The 18,955-nt window shown below is 43.7% G+C and overlaps 1 protein-coding gene across 1 annotated transcript; it reads right to left on the minus strand.

Annotated features, from left to right (window-relative positions):
* Positions 1–314: 314 nt before the first annotated feature.
* On the minus strand, positions 315–6,199 carry LOC136491425 (probable potassium transporter 11). The gene is made up of 9 exons (XM_066487707.1): positions 5,325–6,199; positions 4,621–4,852; positions 3,872–4,117; positions 3,718–3,768; positions 3,189–3,452; positions 2,976–3,028; positions 2,787–2,901; positions 2,355–2,609; positions 315–2,196 (listed from the first exon to the last, which is right to left on the minus strand). Exons 1-9 carry the CDS (start codon positions 5,442–5,444, stop codon positions 1,118–1,120), a joined length of 2,415 nt encoding a protein of 804 aa, XP_066343804.1. The 5' UTR covers positions 5,445–6,199; the 3' UTR covers positions 315–1,117.
* Between the last annotated feature and the right edge of the window lie 12,756 nt (positions 6,200–18,955).

An 18,955-nucleotide genomic window follows, 5' to 3' on the forward strand; every position in this document is an offset into this window, starting at 1 on the left:
TCTTACGCTATGTGCATACAATCAGTATGTTTGCTTATTGGTTTTAGTCAGGGCTTATCAGTTATGATACTGTGTTTTTCTCTCATAACAAATCAGCACCAGCCGGGCTTATCAGCGAACAGGCTGATTAATAGCATCTCACTAAACTTTTGAAACCAACGGTCCCATAGGTGTCTTGGTTCGAAAAAAATTATGTAAGATTTGTTCGGTTAATCTCTAATCCGAGAGGATTGAGAAAGATTTTTGGCTTGTAGGAGATAAAATCCCCTACAATCCTCTTCCAATTCTCGAATAGAGCTAAGCAAACAAGCCCGTAACAGGTCAGCAGATAGCGCAGTATTGTAAACAGACTCCCATTTTGCCCGGCCCGACTGATCGTGCCGCCGGCGCAAGCGCGCACAGCCTACACACCTACACCGCTACACCACCGTCGGACTCGCCGTTCGATGACGGCTGACGGCCCAAGAAGATGGGCCAACGGGCCTCCGAGCGCTCTGCGACTTCGGTTTGCCCTCGGTGCGTACCCTGCCCCATGCCCTCCTCCCCTCTGTTTGGTACCTCTCATAGTCTCATGTACATGACTTTCCCCGTCCGCCGTCGTCGTCGATGTCGAAGGCGACGTGGATTTGCCGGAGATCCGCAGCGAGTGGTGAAGCGGCACCCCCAGTCGCTCTCCACCCTCCGTCCTCGTCCTCGTGCTCGGAGTCTGTCTGGTCGCATTGTCCGCCCGCACCCTCGCCACTTGACGACGTCCGGTCTGCCCATGCGCCCGTGCGCTGGACGTACTGAGGCGGCGGGCGCTGCTGGAGGACAACCGGCGCCACCGACGAGTCGCAGGCACACGTGTAACTGTAAAGCCCCGGATGTAACTTCGTTCGACGGAGCACGTGCTCGTGCTGTCGCCGTCGCAGTCCGTGTCCCAAACGCCGGTCGCCGTCGGAGACGCCACGGCGGCATTTTCCCGCGCACGGCAGTCGCCTTGTCACTACCGGAGGTCTGGAGCTCACTGCTTTATTCTGTACGTACAAGATCCAAGACAATAATGTCCATCCTACCCGGGAACAAAAAAAATACTACAAGGATTTGATCTGAGAAGTCTCTCCCTCTCATCAGATATTCAGATATAGTATATCTGCCCGACATTGAGCAGACTCTCATGGGGCACGTTGAAGATGACGCTGTTCTCCCTGCACACCCTCCTCATGAAGGCGTACATGTAGTCGACGGCGAGCTTCTTCACGACGCCCGAGTCCCGCCGCGCGCGCACGATGGTGTTCCCGAGGATGTGCACCACGCCGGCGTCCTTGCACCGGTTCAGGAACTCCAGCTCGTCGCCCACCGTGTCGCCGCTGCTGGCCTGCCCCACCGCCGACGCCGACGCTGAGCACTGCAGCTGCAGCCGCAGCCCCCTCGGCGGCAGGGGCGACTGCGCGGCGGGCACGATCGAGTCCTGCGACGAGAAGCTCAGCTCCCCGTTGGAGCACATGGTCGCGCAGGCCCGCTCGCCCAGGAACGCCGCGCGGCCGGAGCCGGGCGCCTGCTCCGGCACGCTGAACTCGTCCGAGTCGGAGTAGCCCTCCATCATGCTCTCCAGCCGGACGAAGAAGAGGACGCAGTCGAACAGCATCCTCTCGAAGTCCTCGTCCCTCTTGTGCAGGTCCTTGTAGCCGTACCTCGCCACGCACCGGAACATGTGGAAGTTCTTGGGCCCGATCCTCCGCACCAGGAACCGCTCCTCCGTCGGCACCGTGTACACGGGGAGGTACTTGACGCAGACGAACACCACCACCGAGTGGATCGCGGGGAGGTTGGTGATGAAGTGGGAGAAGATGTGCGGCACGCCGCTCGCCAGCTCCGTGTACACGAAGCCGATCCCCGGGACCCTCACCAGGCCCAGGCTCGGGCCCAGCCCCAGGATCCACGCCATGGACACCTTGCTGTGCATCTCGAACTCGTACCGCTTCACCGTGCAGAAATGCCACACGTACATGATGACGAAGAAGGCCGTCGCCACGACGAGCGGGACCCAGCCGCCCTGATCGATCTTCAGGATGCACGCCACGAAGTAGGGAACCTCCACCATGAGCGAGAGCACGATGAAGGTGACCACGAGGATCCAGTGGCTCTTCCACACCAGCAGCATTATTGGCACCATCAGGAATGTCGTAACTAGCATAACTATAACCACTGCAGTACCTGCTCATTCATCCATTCAATATGAAAGCTGATGGTTAAGTGTTGTCTGATGCATTATGCAGTGCAGGTCATGTCATGAAAGTTCAGCACCACCTGTTTGTTCTCATTTCAGAGAGAAAACAATATATTTTGGTTCTCAGAGGAAAAGGAAACCTTACCATATGCATTTCCTATCTGGCTTTGGTTCTTGAATCCAGCAGTTACAGCAATGCAGAGAACCAGAAGGATCCAGTTGATGTCAGGGATGTAAATCTGTCCAAGGAATTTCTTCGAGGTGTGGACTATCTTCACGCGGGGGAAGCAACCAAGTGCAAGAGCTTGCTTTATGATTGAGTAGGTTGCGGATATGGTGGCTTGACTTGCAACAATTGCTGCAGCAGTTGCTATGACAAAGGCTGGCCAGTATATGGCATCTGCAATGATCAAACATATCACTATCACCACCAAATTACAGAAAAGCACCAGTACACAGTGACAATAGGCACTATCAATAATGCGTTATGCACTATGCCAGTGTGCACCTAGCAGATGAGGGGGTGCCTTAAAATTAGTTGTGAATAGGATTGTATGATGTCGTAGATGAGGGGGACCTGGAATTGATCGGTAGAAGGCGTCAGCCACATGTGTTTTGTTGGAAATTATGTAGGCAGCCTGCCCTGTGTACGCTAGTAGAAGGCATGGAAACACAATCAAGGTGAAAGCAATCTGCAAATATACCTTCACTTTAGCAAACACGCAACTAAATTCGCATATGGCTACTTGATACTTAAGGCTTTTACCTGAATTGCCAACACAGGAAAGTGACAGAGATCAGCAAATAACGCTTCAGTTCCTGCACAGAAAAAGAATGTTTTTCATGCTACAATGGATATTGGATGTACTAGAGGCGCTGAAACATAAGCAAGCTATTTTTTAACCGCCCCCCCCCCCCCCCCCCCCCCCCCCCCCAAAAAAAAAAAATGAAAAGAAAAACAAAGCAATCCAACTCTGACCCGTGATGCTAAGCATGATTCCTCCCAGAGACGTCCAGATGTCAGAATTCCTTCTCCGTTGGAAAAACCGGTATATATATATTGGGTTGTATGCTTTTAACACAGAGCTATCATACTTGTGTATGTTTATAGCTCCGACGCTTCCAATTAGGATGAACCAGAGGAGAACTATTGGTGCAAAGAGCCATCCCACTTTATCTGTTCCATAGTGTTGCATGCTAAATAATCCGATTAAGATGACCACAGCGACAAGCACAACAATATCTGCAAGATGCAGAGGAAAGCAATATCAGTTTTACTTGTCAAATTATTAAAAAGATAGATTGGGACTTTGGAACTGCTGTAGTAAAACCGAAAAGGACTGATGTGTGATGAGATTGCGATGCAAACATCAACAGAAACAGATATGCACTACACTAATTTCCTTCCACTGTTGCAAGAACAAGCTTTGGTTTGCTTACAATATCTTTGAATAAAAAATCAATAAGTTGCAGTACACAAAAAATAATATAAAATGGGAAATACATACCGGTACTCATGTTCTGATTCTGGACCTTAATGCCACCTGATGCAGAAAGAACTACAGAAACCACAAAACCATAAGTCACATCCTAAAAACCATCAGATTTAGTCAAAAAACAATGTGATGCTTAGCATCTTAAAAAAAAAGTGACGATGAGTACCAGATATAGCAGGTGTAAGGATTCCATCTCCAATTGCTGTACAAGTACCAATTAAAACGAGAATAAGAAGAATGTTTCTCTTATATGCATGTGACTCTATCCATCTCTTTATTTTTGCTGCAACTGAATTCTCTTCATAGGTTTGCCGACTATATGTCGTCAATTCCTCATCGGTCCTGTGTTGATTAGGTATGGTGTTGATCTTTGCATGACGGCATAATAGGGAATAAAGAGCAAATGTACCACCTGCAAGAAAGTGCAACATGTTGTCACCTTAGGAGTCACACGCTATGCAAACACTGAGCAGCAGCAAAAATCTCTCAGGTCAAAAGTTTAATCATTATAGAAATGCACTTTAGCACCCTGGCATCTCTGAAGAAAAGAAAAGTATTCTTCTAACAAATTCAAGAGGTGTGATATGTCAAAGTTGATGTGCTATCATAATTCCAAAGTACCGTAAAATCTCTATTTTCTAATGTGTACAAATTTAGTTCTTTGAGAAGTATTGCTGGTAATAATTCACTTTTTACGGCATGCAGATCTTAAGGGGTTGGTTAGAAAATTCCTTTAAATAAAAACTTAGTTGCACATTGTTGTCTGTCTGCGGTGAAGGTGCTATTGGAAAAGGTGTTTTTTGTACTTTGTTCTTAGTATTTTTTCTTTTCGTCTCATCTAATGAAACTTAACTTTTCACAAAACTCTTGCCGTCCTTTCAAACAAAATAGGACTGTGAGGATCAAGCATCTTACCTTGACCATTGTCATTTGCCCTCAAGACAACAAATACATACTTCAGAAGTGGTATGAGAGTGAGGGTGTAAATAATCAAGGAAAGAGCTCCAATAACATCCTCATCCTCACCCTCGCCTATTCCATGAGGAAATATATTATAGAACACATATAAAGGTGACGTGCCCAAGTCACCAAAGACCACTCCAAGGCTCTGAAATGCCAGCCGTAGTAACAAAGCTGATGAGAACTTCTGCATGAAAGGAAACAACAGTCAACAGAAATTCTTGATTTAGCAGCCTATTTACTTAAATCACAAGCTAGGATTCTTCTTCCTCGGACCAGAGATTCTTCTCGTAGTGATTTCATTGGAGGTAGAATGAATCATAGACTTGTTTAAAACAAAAGGGCTCCTTAGGAAAGATGGTAATATGATCCCAGGAGTCGAACCAAGTTTCTTCAATCATCCTCTACAGTTGGAAAGAATACATGTTGTGCAGTAAAAAATGCAGTGGTGTTGAAATGGTGCATTTATTCCAGAATCTAGATGTTTTCAGAGAACGGACTGCACATGCACAATGAGATGGATTGTGCATGAAGACACTAAAGTTACATCTACTGCAAGTCTGCAAGACTGCAAGTATTGAGGAAAATTCAAGTCTTGCCGTCTTGGCAACAAAAACAGAATCAACATGAAAAAGACTGAAAAGAGAGAAATGCCAGACCTTTTCTCTGTACATATTCTTCAGCCTGCCCGCCTCCTCATCCATGGGTTGATCAAGGTTCTGATCTAGCTCCCACATGCTTCCCCGGTTTGTCAGCTCACTTTCTGACTGCGATGCCATTGACCTCTTTTCCCCTCAGTGACAGTTCCTCGAATGTGAAATCGTGTGCTAGGAACCGGTATTCAGACTCCACAGGTGCTTGATCCCACACTCAAAATCCAGACTCGAATCTCGTCATCGGCACCGGTCCATGCATTCGATTCTTGGTGTTTGCAATCACCAAGCCTTCCAGCCAAGAAACGAAAATGGAATCCTCGGTCCGACAGTGAAGCGCGACAAATCACACGAACCTCACAGCACGGACCGAAATCAAGAAGCAGAAATGGGCCACTGTTTGCTCTAGCCACGAGTAATCCCAACAAAAAAAAAAACAACCTTTCCTCCGAAAAGCTCACCGGAAATCGAATTTTGACGCCGCTGGCGCCACGACCGTCCCCGAACGGGCGAAGCACGAGAGCTGCGCGAGTAGGAGGAAGACGAGGAGTTGAGGTGGAGACTGGAGGAAGCAGCAGCAGCAATACCCAACCGAGCGGAGCAAAAGAAGGCAAGAAATACTGCCAGGAGCCAGGAGCAGGAGCAGCAGATGTCTAGGCACTGCGAGCAGCGGAGGCAGGCAGGCAGGTGGGGCGCCCCACCCACGAATTCGGTCCAGAATTATGACAAAGAACCCCTGCCTTCCGTTATGAATGATTGCAAGTTTGCCACTACTTACAGTCAAGGAGAAGAACGGAGGAAGAAGATGAGAGAGAGAGAGAGCAAAGGAGAAGTTTTGCGCTTCTTGCAGCTAACTTCTTGCCTGGCTGCTGGCTGCTTATGACATGGCTGTGGACCGGAGCACCGGACATGTAAGTTTGTAACTAAGGCCCTATAAGTAAAGCTTATTTCCTATCTCATCAGCATTAAATATAGACTTAAAAAATAATTAATTATATAGTTAATGGCTAATTTGTGAGACGAATCTTTTGAATCTAATTAGTTCATGATTTGACAATTTAGTACTATAATTACACATGTACTAATAACGAATTAATTAAGCTTAATAAGTTCGTCTCACAAATTACTGACAAATTCTATAATTTGTTTTTTTATTAGTATACGAACACCACATACAGCACCTTATATAACACTCAATGTGACACGCTAAAACTTTACGCTCTAAAATTAAACACGGCTACAAACCACGGGGAGCGCTGATGTTGGCATCATGACATGGCAAGTCACTGTCAGCCATCAATCTAGTAGAAAAAAAATAGTTTTTTAATGGCATTGATTCTGTTCCATAAATTATTTGATTAATCAGGTCCTAATCTACCTGCTGAGATCCAGATTTGTCACCGTCTCTCCTCGGTTAAACTAGTATTTCGTTTCAGTTTCATCTTGTCAGTTAGTAGCCTTGGTATGGTATGGCAGTTGTTTGCTCGCTTGCAACTTGGAATATAAAAAATTGTGGTTTGACATTGTTGATTTCTATATGCTCTGGGATTTTTCTGTAGTATCTAGACTTCTAGTACTCTAGACAACAGCCGGGATTTTTCTGTAGTATCTGGACTTTTAGTACTCTAGACAACAGCCAATAGTCAGTTAGTGGGGTGCCATTTTTTAAGTTCAACGATGTACAACCTGAGCCAACTTTTTTCAATACTACCATATCTTATTATCTTTACTATATTTTATACTCTTGGTAGCAAAGAATAAAAATAAATATTAAGCACAACGTGTACCTGCCAGTAACTAGATGCAAAGTACTTATACAAGAGATCATTTATGCATACCTACTAGAACTTTCCCCATCCATGCTAGCTAAGCATGGGTGTCCTTTTCTAGAGATTTTCAGTATTATTTTGCCTACAAAAGTTCATTTTTTTCAGAGCATTAAAAAGGACTATTTCGGATGAAACAGTCACATCTGCCACCATCTGGTCCCTTCAGGGAGGCCTACATATGAAAGCTTGGTCGGTGTCTGGCCCTGAAACATGCTGGTAGCTTAGGCTGTAGGAATTTCCCCGTGTCTGTTGTGGTCCGTACTATGTTCTCGTTCGCTTATCTTATAAGTCGTTCGCTTGTTCTTATTCGCTTGTCTTATAAGTCATACTATTTCAGCGAACGAACAATGTTTTTCTCTCACAACAAGTCAATAAATAGTATTTTCAGCCATGACTTTTCAGCAAAGAGAACATGCCTATATTCTTCAAATCGAACAAAAGGCGCTGCAATTATGCAAGGGAATTGGAATGCAATGCGATGATTTTGTTAAGTAATAATGCAGGGAATTATGCCCGGGAACTAATTCCTGTGACCTTTTCTCGTCACCAGCAAATCAAAAAATGTTTTTATTTACAATAATTGCACGCGATTCACCACCGCATGTAAAGACACAAGCCATTGAACAAAAAATAAATATTTTTCCGTAGAAATCCTCTAGTTCTCTTAATATTCGAGACTACTACTACTCCGCACTAGTACAGTCGAAGTATCGAACATATGATTACTTCTTCATGTTTGCAAGCCCTGACTCTGGATGCCGTTTCTTGCTTTCATTCAGGTTAGTTCTGAATATGCCAAGATTGGCGTCAGGGCCAGCAGGAAGCAGCATCCGAGGCAGCTGCTGAACTGAACAGTGACTCGGCGAGCGCTGCGGCTAGTGCAGGTGCAGCCACTGCGGCTACGTCACGGCTCATAGTCTACATCACCAGGTTAGGCTGTATGTATGCATGTATTATGTGGTATGTTTATCCATACGAACTTGTTGCAGAAAGTGACGCTTGTGCCCTCCTTTCATTTGAAAAAGGAGGCATGGCACAGTGAGAGCACCTGAAAGGAATGGATGGCCATAACCTAGGCAAGAGAATCGACGCCGTAGCCCACGAGTCATGGATAGCCTGAATGGCTTCTCTGAATAAGTGAGAACGATGGCATGAGAGTGTCAATGGACGCTATTCTCTGCAGGTGTTGTGATGCATGCTCCACCAGGCCACCATATATGCTTTCTTGGTGGGTTGATACTTGATGATAGGATGAGTATTCCTCTCTTCATCTAGCTGATTCTCCTTTTTGACACGGTGAGTATGGCCCTGTTTGGATCTGAAGCTAATAGTTAACTGCTGATAATTACTTCTTTTAATCAAAATTATAAGACGTTTTAACTTTTCTAGATACGTAGCTTTGTGTGTAAATACATAGTAAAAGTAATGTATCTAGAAAAGGCAAAGCATCTTATAACTCTTTTCGATCCAAACAGTCCAACGAATAGTCTAGCTAGTTGTTAGCTAATGATCAACTAACAACTATCTTAACCAACTAATAATATCTAATAGTTAGCTAGCTAATAGTAGCTATGAGTATTGGTTAACTAATTATTAGCGGCTAATGAATTCAAACAGAACCTATATTGGGCTATATATAAGCTATCTAGCTTCACCCTGGTCAAACTGCATCAAGCAAAAGACAACAGAAGAAAGGCTGTACCTAGTGGAGACATCTTTTCTCTGTTTCACTGTGTTGAGAGATCTATCGTCTTACACTTTTTCGGCTCAACCCAATGGTGCATGGTAACTCAACACACTTAAAAATATCTCTTTGTTGTCTTTTGAAACAAAAGTGAAGGGCGGTGGTGCTTTTGGAGTGTCAACTTGTAAACAGTTAGCTAAATGATGTTAAGTTTTATGCTGGTAATAAACTGCATTTTTTGCTTTCTTTAATGATAATAATTCCTTGAAAACACACCCTCAGTGTACGTGTCAAATACTAATGCAGAGAAAGCAAAAGGAGTGAAAGTGAAGTGCACTTAATTTGGCGACTAGCTAGTTAGTCTTACGTTAAGTATCACAAAGCTCCAAAGTATGGTGATTACTATGCCAGTCGCTATTCCTCTAGTAAACGAATACTTTTCATATTTGACTTTGCACAGTCTTTGGTACAATCACACTAATATCTATTCTAGAATATATTGTTAAAAATATTCTTCAAATCTGCGAGATTTTGCAAGTATATTTGATTGTAAATCTTCAAACTTAATTAACATTAATTTGAAAAATAACTTAAAAGTTATTGATTTTTCTTTTGACCAAATCTCTTCTTAAATGATATGTTTTTTTGTGACAGAGGGTGCTAGTTTGATGTTTCTACGTTATGTGTATATCCGCAAGGTTGAACGACAGAGATATAGTGAGAAATTGATAAAGGAGAAATGTTAGGTTTCATGTTCGAGAAAAATGTAGGACATGTTTAGATAAATTAGGACTAACAACCAGTTCTATTATTAGCTCATATTTCTGAACTAATGGACTAACAACTAGTACATGACTAGTTGACTAGCAATTGTACGTTCTGTGTGTTTGCATTCTTAGGAACTAAAAAATTAGTCCGTTAGTTGTTAGTCCTATAATTCAAGCTGGGCCTTAGTCCATCACGAGCGTCTGGGCATCAATAAGAACGTAAAAACGAGAAAAGAAAAAGAAAAAGAAAATAGTTTGGTGAGCCAGTTGGTGAGGCACATCTGCAAACAGGAATAGTTCATCTTTAGGGGTGTCCCTTTTCTAAATGTCAACAACAAGAGCATCTGCCAGAGGAATTTTGCATTACGCAGTCACGGAAAGCTACAATTTTTGGTCGCTTACAAACACTGCAGCACAATTAGCTAGGGTCCTCATCACCTAGAGATCATTATTTGTACTCGTTCAAAAAAAAGTATCATTAGATTTAAAATTTGTTCCACGAGACCTATCATTGTATCCTTCGGATTAAAAAGGGAGTCCACGTATATCATCAACTCAACCTCAACGGTGTATGTTTCATACATATGTTGCCTATAATAATCCGCATCCAATACAAACTCCTTAATGATAGCTGCATCCATAGTTAATGATAGCTGCATGCATAGTTACATTGAGACAAACTCATCAACTGGCCGGATTTCGCGTGAACGGGCGAGCAGGTAGTATGCAGGTGTCACCTGTGTACCGTGTACGGCCTTTAGAGCATCTTCGAGAGTTTCCAAAACATCATTCTAATTCTTGTTTTTTAGAAAAATGGGGAAAAATCATCTCTAACCACTTCTAATATTTACTCTAATCTTTTAGACGAAATTCCTTCCCCTTACGCGGACGAAGCCACGCGCGGAGGGCAGCGGCGTCACGGGGGCGATGTCCGCCGGCCGCAACCTCCGCTTCCTCGTCCTCCTCCACCGTGGACTTGAAGGCCTGCTGCGCCAAGCCCGCGGACATCTTCATGCGCCTATGGAGCTCGGACATCGGGGACTCCTTCCGCCGGAACCGCAAGACTGCGGGGGTGCCCGCGCTTCTTCCTCCGGCCCCCGTCGTCAAGAGGAAGCAGGACGCGATGATGATCAAGCAGGAGCCGCAGGCGCTGCTGCTCGGCCCCGGGGACGACTTCTCGGCGGCGTCCAACGAGACGGAGGTGGCGGAGGCGCTAGAGGAGTACCAGATCTTCCTCGACTTCGCCGGTGAAGAGCTGGGACTGTTCCATGGCCGGCACGGCGGCTTCTCGCTGTTCCCGCCGCTCGACGTGCTCGCCGAGGCGTCCCTGGACACGGCGTTCAAGTGAAGACGTAGCGAGCACCACATACGTACACAGTACACATACGTATGGCAAGCGGCAGTGGCCATGCCTCTACGGCTAGCTATACGCCTCTACATGCGCGCATGTATGTATATGCGCATGTCTTGTGTACCGCGGGCTGGGGCGCGCGCATACGTACGTGGTACTCCTACGTCTGACTACTCGTACTCTGTTTGGTGCTATGTGTGCAACTAGCGAAGAAGTACTGGTGCGACGACGACGACGACGACGCGCGGCGATGAAGAGGTTCGCGTGGAAAAAAAAAGACCATAGAAAAAAAGTCAAATGGGACCGCATTTGATTTTTTAAAGTCAAATATTAGGAACTATTGAAGATGAACTTCTTTTTTTTTCTTCTAAAACCTTTTTAGGAATTGGTAAACATAGACTTTTTAGGAGAAATATTTAGAGTACGTGTTGAATTTGAATATACCCCCATGTTAACCAATAACCATATAGTTCTGGTCTTAAGAATATCTATCCAAGTAAAAATAGAGAAATAGTAATAGAATTACTAGTAATATCTACCAGTGGCGGAGCTAGCGCTGAAAGCAAGCAGGGGCCAAACGGCTCGGACCTCAAGAATGTATTGCTATGGGCAAGAATGGCATCATGAGCTGCTAGATAGCAAGCATGTATGCAACAGACGTCTAGTCAGTTAAGGTCTAACGATAAGCAGTAATACACAAAACAACCATGTGAGTGTAGAAATATACATGCACTTGCACATGACGATCATTGGATCTTGATGCACGGCAAGGGGAGGCCAGGGCCCTCTTTGGCCCTAAGGTAGCTCGGCCGTTGATATCTATTATGCTCTAGCTAATGGTCAACTACGTACGAGTACAATGTTAGAGATGGAGATGTGGACCCACCAATAGATGCATTATATTGTTTAGCTAGGTAAAATGCAGCACTAACAACAACATGGTGATTATTAGCCTAGCTTATTAGTCATAGTACAGTGTTTTTCTCTCATAACAAATCAACGAACAATATTTTTCAACCTGACTTTTCAGCGAAACGAACAGGGCTCGATGTGCTACCAAGATTACGTGTGCTTCCTCAGAGTTTCCAACCCAATTGTCAAACTTTGTATTTTGTCAGCTAGCATTTTTTTTCTTTTTTATTAGATCGTGTATATTAGGGTTTATTTGGTTGTTTTGTACTATTAGTCTGTATCCAAAGCGTCTGCAAGAACTCAAGAAAACTAGAATTTTCGGTCGCCTACACACAGCACTGTAGTGCAATTATTTGTGTTGATTTATTATATCCGTTGGTTCCAATTAATCTATCATGCATGATTGGCTTACTTTTTCATTGGCCATACCAGACAAAATCCTCTTGGTTGTATGTATTTGTCTCTCCATCATAGTACGATGATGTGGTAGAACCGTCTAATCTAATGTCTCCTTAGGAGTACTTATATTTTATTAGACACTAAGTACTTAAGAGAGGACACTAAACTACGCAGTTCCGTCGAGCACACCTTAAGTGAGAACTCGAAAATCCACATTTTTCCATCAGGATCACAAATGAGAGAATAAAGCTTACAACATTTTTAAGTCATTTCTTACATCACTTTATTACAGTACTAGAATATTACCTCAATTAATTATAACAGCAAAATAGAACAATATTATCAGAGTTACAGAGGAAGCAAGATTAATTTAAGGACATGGTGGAACATTAACATAGTGGACATTTATATACAAGAGATGCTAATAGATTTTATATCTTTTCTTATAAAAACTTTTAGTAAGGGTTATAAATAAACACTACGGTCGTAGCGTAAAAGGAATCCTCTCTGAGTCCACCAAGAGATTTCCACACACAAGGATCAGCTCTATGTATCCTTCGATCACCTGCAACAGGGGGAATAAAATCCTGAGTATTCGATTGTACTCAGCAAAACTTATCCGACAGAAGAAAAAATAAAAGACTCCAAGGATATGCAAGGCTTATTTGGCTTGTGGGTTGTTGCATCTACGAAAGCATTATTAGATATGCGTCCTTATATTCAATTTTATTAGCAGTCATCATTAGTTCATTAACTAACCATTCTATGTAAGCACCTATGCTACTTTCAAGCATGTGGTAAGCAATCAGAATCATTTTATCATCTTTCATATTCTAGTTCTTACTATAGCACTAGACCATAGCCAAGTTGTACCGTATCACACGGTGATTCACAAACCAATATATCCCAGCTGGGTACCCCAAAATACACGTGCCCGCTTGTACCTCAGACACAAGCAAGACCAACCCACCACTCTCCTATCAAGGGGTTTAGGTCCTCGTCCAAACTTGGACTCCAAGCCCCCACTCCTAAGTCCCGAACTCAGTATGGTGCTTAGACCTCCACAGTCCCCGCCTCCAATCAGTCGGTCTGGAAAGAGTCGGAACCCACAACAGGAGAGCAATGAGCATTCCCGCTCCTATAAGCAAGTATGTGCCCAGGATAATAAGTCTGTGATGTGACTAAAATTCACAGCAACGGACGGTCCTTAACCGACATAATAGGCGAAACAAGTGCAATCCGAGCCTCGCTCGAATGCCTAACCAAGTCTAGATCTAAAGTACCATTCCGCCCGGTCTCCAATTATCATTTATATATATTTCATGTGATAGTAATATAATAACATCAACAATATATTTCCTAGCTCTCACGAGTGTCAGGTATCACTCGACTTCTACCGGATCCTATAGCATAGCAATCTACACGATCCTGACATACTAGTAGTACTTATAGGATAAAGATATATATATGCAAGTGGTTTTTATTCAACTCCTTAAAACTTAATGCACAAGTATAAGATAAGGTGTAGAATAATAGGGGTTATGCACCGGAGCTTGCCTGGACAAGATATAACCAAAAGTTAGCATTCTATCATGGTGACACGATCATCAATGCATCATCTTTTCTGCTACTTCGGTCGACTCCACGATCCATCGTTGTTCCTATTATGATATACGTGGATGCAACGCAGAGATGTAAATAATCAACGACAACTACAACTCTAAATACGATTACGCTCTGCAAGCTAACGAGCTAGCTTTAATGACTAACGTACTAGCCTACATATTCATGTTGTCGAATAAGACGTTGTTTCCTATAAAATGTTCTAGTTTTAAGATCTCAAGGTGTTTCGGCATTTTATTGCTTAAACATATATTTTTGAATTAGGGATCATTTAGATACCTTAGCAAACTAATTATTATGGAGCTACAAAATTACAGTGAGCACCTAATAATATTAGGGAGTTAATGTCAATGTTTCAGAGCCAACATTATCACCAATTTATCATAAAAATTTCTATAAGTTTATATTTTATAATATTAAGCATCGTAAATTAATTAGATAACTCCTAAAAATATTATAAAACTATGTGAACAAAATATACTAGCAGATATATCATGATTTTAGGAACCTAACAAAACTAGTTTCATAATTTTTGGTTAACTACACCATTTTACATTGAATTTACAAGTTTATCTTAGAAGCTAAATTAGAAATTGCTTAGAAAAGGGAAAGGGCCGGTGGCGACCATTTCGGCCCGGTGGCCAAGCGCGGCGCAGCGGCACGCACGTCGTGGCGGCCCAGCAACGGCCCAAGGCCGAGGCGCCCACGCGCGCTCGCGTTTTGCAAAAGAGGGCTCAGGTTTTTGAATAATCACACGGAACAACGAAACACTATTAGTACAGACTCACACTTTGCATTAAAGACCCCGGAATGTGTTGCCTTTACAACGGGGTGGTCCTCGACGTACCCACGTGCGGCGGCGCGGCATACCGACGGCAACGGCAGTTACGCCAGGCAAACTAGGCTCGCTACGACGACATTAAGGGGCCGACCACCATTTACAGCTAAACGCGTAAGGATAGGCGGTGGTTAGGAACTCGGAGACACGCTGGCATGAGCTGCAGCGGCGAGCGGCTATCCGCGGTAGCGGCACGACTGTTCCGACGAGCCTATGCCCTCATGGCAAGGTAGAGATGGTGTAGAAGCATCCGTAGCTCACCATGTGTATGCACTATTGATGGTCAAAGCTAGGAAGCGTTGTGGCAGTCTGGCCACGTGCGATCGAGTGGGGTGGTGGTGCTCTGCGATGGACACCGACGCGTTGCCACGTCGCCGATGAGTTCCCTAGCCAAAACAATACGAGCACCGGATAGAGGGAGTCAAGGCGAGTGCAGGATTACGGGCAATTGAACTGCTACCACTCCTACATGCCTTACCCCAACCCTTTGGTCACAGCGGTGCACATGACCGACGACGAGGAGAAACCAAAATTGGTCGGCAATGGAGCTTGGATGTGGCTCGGGTTGGGTGGCTCAGCTAGACAACTCTATGGCAGAGCTATAAGTGTGATGAAACGAGCTCTAATGAACTAAGGCATGCGAATTTTGAATCCTCTACGGGAGGGGACGTCGGTCTGTTGTCCATGATGGCGGTGATGGCTTGCGATGAGTCCCATCAGTGCGGCGGTCTCAATAAATGGGCACGTAGGGAGGGTAGAGCACGAGCAGGGAAACATGGTTAATGCTTGGGTGGAGCCTTTGGGGGTACCTATGCGACCACGTGTACTCGGCAGCGCGACGTCGCAATGCGGTAGGGCGGTATGAGCCTGAGCAGGGTAGGTGAGGCGAGCGGCTACGAAAGCGCACTACAGTGCAGTCCTGTGCGTGACTTGGCAGTATGTCCACATGGCGTGGAGCAGTGGCAACCAAGCCTTGCCTGGCGCATAGTCGGCGGCCACGCGCTTGCTGCCGACGTGACCCGCGCGCCACAGCGCCATAAATGGCAAGGCGACGGTGACATGGCCTCATGCGCGTGGCATCAAAGCAGGCCAACGACGCAGCGTGGTGGAGCGGTAGGCGTGTAGCTTGGCGATGCGATGGTAGCGGCAATGGCGTCGACGCGGCGTGGGCACAGAGGCAGCAGCACCAGCGGCATGGCACAGCGGCAGCAGCGATAGCGGCACGGACCACAGCAGCGGCGGCGATCAGCCGGGCCAGGGTCGGCAAACGCCACGGCGCGGGCGACTAGGCCGGCCAAGCGCGGCAGCGCGTGTGCGCACGCAGAGCGCGCCAACGCCGCGACGGCGCGCCCCCGTGGCCTGGTGACCGCGCCCAGCCCAGAGGGCTAGCCCGAGAACGTGTTGTGCATGGATTTTAAAGCAGCGACTACCACTAAACCATTGCCTCTAAACCAAAACCGACTTCACCACGATCAAACTGATACATGAGGCTGCTCAGCCGAGCTAAAACACCGCATCACCCTCTAACCCAATCTCTCTGAATAAATTGCTAAACTTGGCAATGCCTAGTTGTACACAAGCTTGAAATTTTCTATGTTTTTTGAGTTGAACTCTATTTCAAATTGCATTTCTAAGCTATTGAAAATATTACTAAGCAATATTATTTTTCAACAGCAAGTATTTCATTGTCATCTATAAAGTTTGCACTACCAACTTTATTTAAGTATCACACACATGTTGTATGGTATTTTTCTTAATAAAAATTGGTTTTAAATCCTACTTGATATACATGAGCTATTGCATCAACATTGATTTAACATTTTTATTGATTATTTTAGGCCACAAGAATTTTATCAACACCTTCAATCACATACATTATTACACAAACACGATGCTCGTGACACGATTTAGTAGTTGGTTTAGGGTGTATAATGAGAGTTGAATTGGAGATAGAGTTTCTTTAATCCTTTTTATATATTTTTTCTATATATGGCTAGCAACGTGTTTATTAAATGGTCGAAGACAGAGGAGCAGCAGGTAGCACACCCCTACCTATATATATGTATATATATATGGCCCACTATTATGAATATCTCTAAAAATGAAGACTGATCTCGAGATTAATAAAATCACCACATACATCTTATTATTGACGAGTATATCGTCTATCACTGAAAGAATAACGTTGTTAAATTCTAAAATAAATCCTAAAAAAATATGAGCACCCGTGTCAAGTCGATGACTATCTGAGTGAGCAGGTTTTTACTAAGGAACATAATCAGCTAATAAAGCTACTTTTAGTCTGTTAATAACTTAATACTTGGTAGGATGAGTATTCCCTCACTATAGCTTATTCTCCTTTCTCTCTGATTGTGAGTGCATGTGTGAGAGTGTGAGTATGTTGGGTTATAAGCTCTCTAGATTCACCCTGGTCACGTTACATCGAGCATAAGATAAGAAAAGGAAGGTTGTTCCTAGTGGAGACATCATTTCGTCTTTTCTCTGTTTCACTGTGTTGAGGTCCTATTGTCGTCTTACACTTTTAGCTAGGCTCAAATCATTGCCATACGCTAGCTAACTCATCAGTACACTTAAAAGTTTATTTCTTTGTTGTCTTGACTCTTGAAACAAATTTAGTGAAGGGCGCTGATGCTTTTGGGGTTTCCACATGTAGACAGTTAATTAGGTAGATCGATGATGATAAGCTTTATGCTGTCAAACTGCAATTTTTCTCTTTCGTTAGCGAAAATTCATAGAAAACTCCCTGAGTGTCATAATGCAGAGAAAACAAAAGGAGTGAGAGTCAAGTGCACCTAACTTTGGCGACTAGCTAAGCTAGTGTTATCGTTAACCATCGGAGTCTTTTTAATTGAAGTTTATAATTTTTATTAAGGTTATTTAAATATAGCCCTTGTTAACCATATATTTCGTCTTAAAGAATGTCTAAGATTAGGATCACGACTAATCGATGCACTAACTGATGGTCAACTACGTGCGATGTGAAAGATGGAGCTGTCGGCCCCAAAACAATTGTTTAGGCAAGAATGGGTAAAATGCAGCACTAATAACACATGGTGATGATTAGCTCGATCGGTCACTGAATTATCAAGTTTCTAAGAAAGATTTTTAGGAAGTATTTTTAAAGGCAGACCTTTTCTATTAATAGACGTGGGTCCGGCCGTCGTCCCAGTTAATCCAATAATAGATACGAACATCATGAATTTCAAAAAAAAAAAAAAAAAATTCACTCCCTATAACCAATACTGTTACACCCCAAAATTTGCCCCTTCTGAAAATAGAGTTAAAATAATTTATTTGTGAATTATTGTGCACATGAAAACATAGGAATTTTTTTTCATTAATTTAAAATTTTATCATAAGGTAGAAACATGTTTGTTGCATTCATGCCGGTCGCACCTCGTGTTTCTATGTGCATAATGTGTGTTTTTATACGTTTAGGAGACGAATATCTATCTCTAAGAATTTTTCAACTTCTTTCTAGAATTTAATTCCTACCCCCTTCACCTTAATCTTTATGTTCCAAGTTCTCAATAATATTTTTATGAGCTCCAAATACTTTATTTGGGTTCATCATGTTCTAAAGTGTCTCTAGAAAATTTTTTCTAATTTTTGGAGGTCTCGGAGTATTTTTCGTGGCTTAAATATCAATTCTAGACTTTTCTAGAATTATTTTATCCACGAAATTAATTAATTCTGAAAATAATAAATCTCTCATTTTTTCCAACACTCAAAGCCCATGTGCAATAATCCTAGTAAATCTCAAAGGCCCATGCATTTATTTACTAATAGGCTTTAATATTTATTTAGGCTCATTAGTACAGGCGAGTGGTGCAACGTCAATTAGTACCATATCGCTAGTTGACGTGGATGTGAGGAGTTTTTCTTCCTATATATATCTACCAACCTCTTGGGTAAAGCGCACCAAAACTAATATAAGAGGAGCCCCTAGTTTGGGAAATCCCTCGTATAGTAAATTAGATTTTTCTCCGCCTTCTCTCGTCGTCGTCGTCGTCGCAGCGCTGCTCAGACCAGTCATCCTCGTTGCTTCTCGGCCATCGATAAGTGCCCTACGCAACACTCTTGTTCCATCTATCTTCTACGCTTTTCCGACCAAACTGTTGCGTTTCGGCGTCAACCACCACCACCACAAGGTAGATCTTGTTGTTCTCTACACCGTAGTGTCCTTATTTTCTTCGATCCATCACCGTATGAC

Source organism: Miscanthus floridulus, chromosome 11 (assembly GCF_019320115.1).
Source record: "Miscanthus floridulus cultivar M001 chromosome 11, ASM1932011v1, whole genome shotgun sequence".
NCBI lineage: Eukaryota > Viridiplantae > Streptophyta > Magnoliopsida > Poales > Poaceae > Miscanthus > Miscanthus floridulus.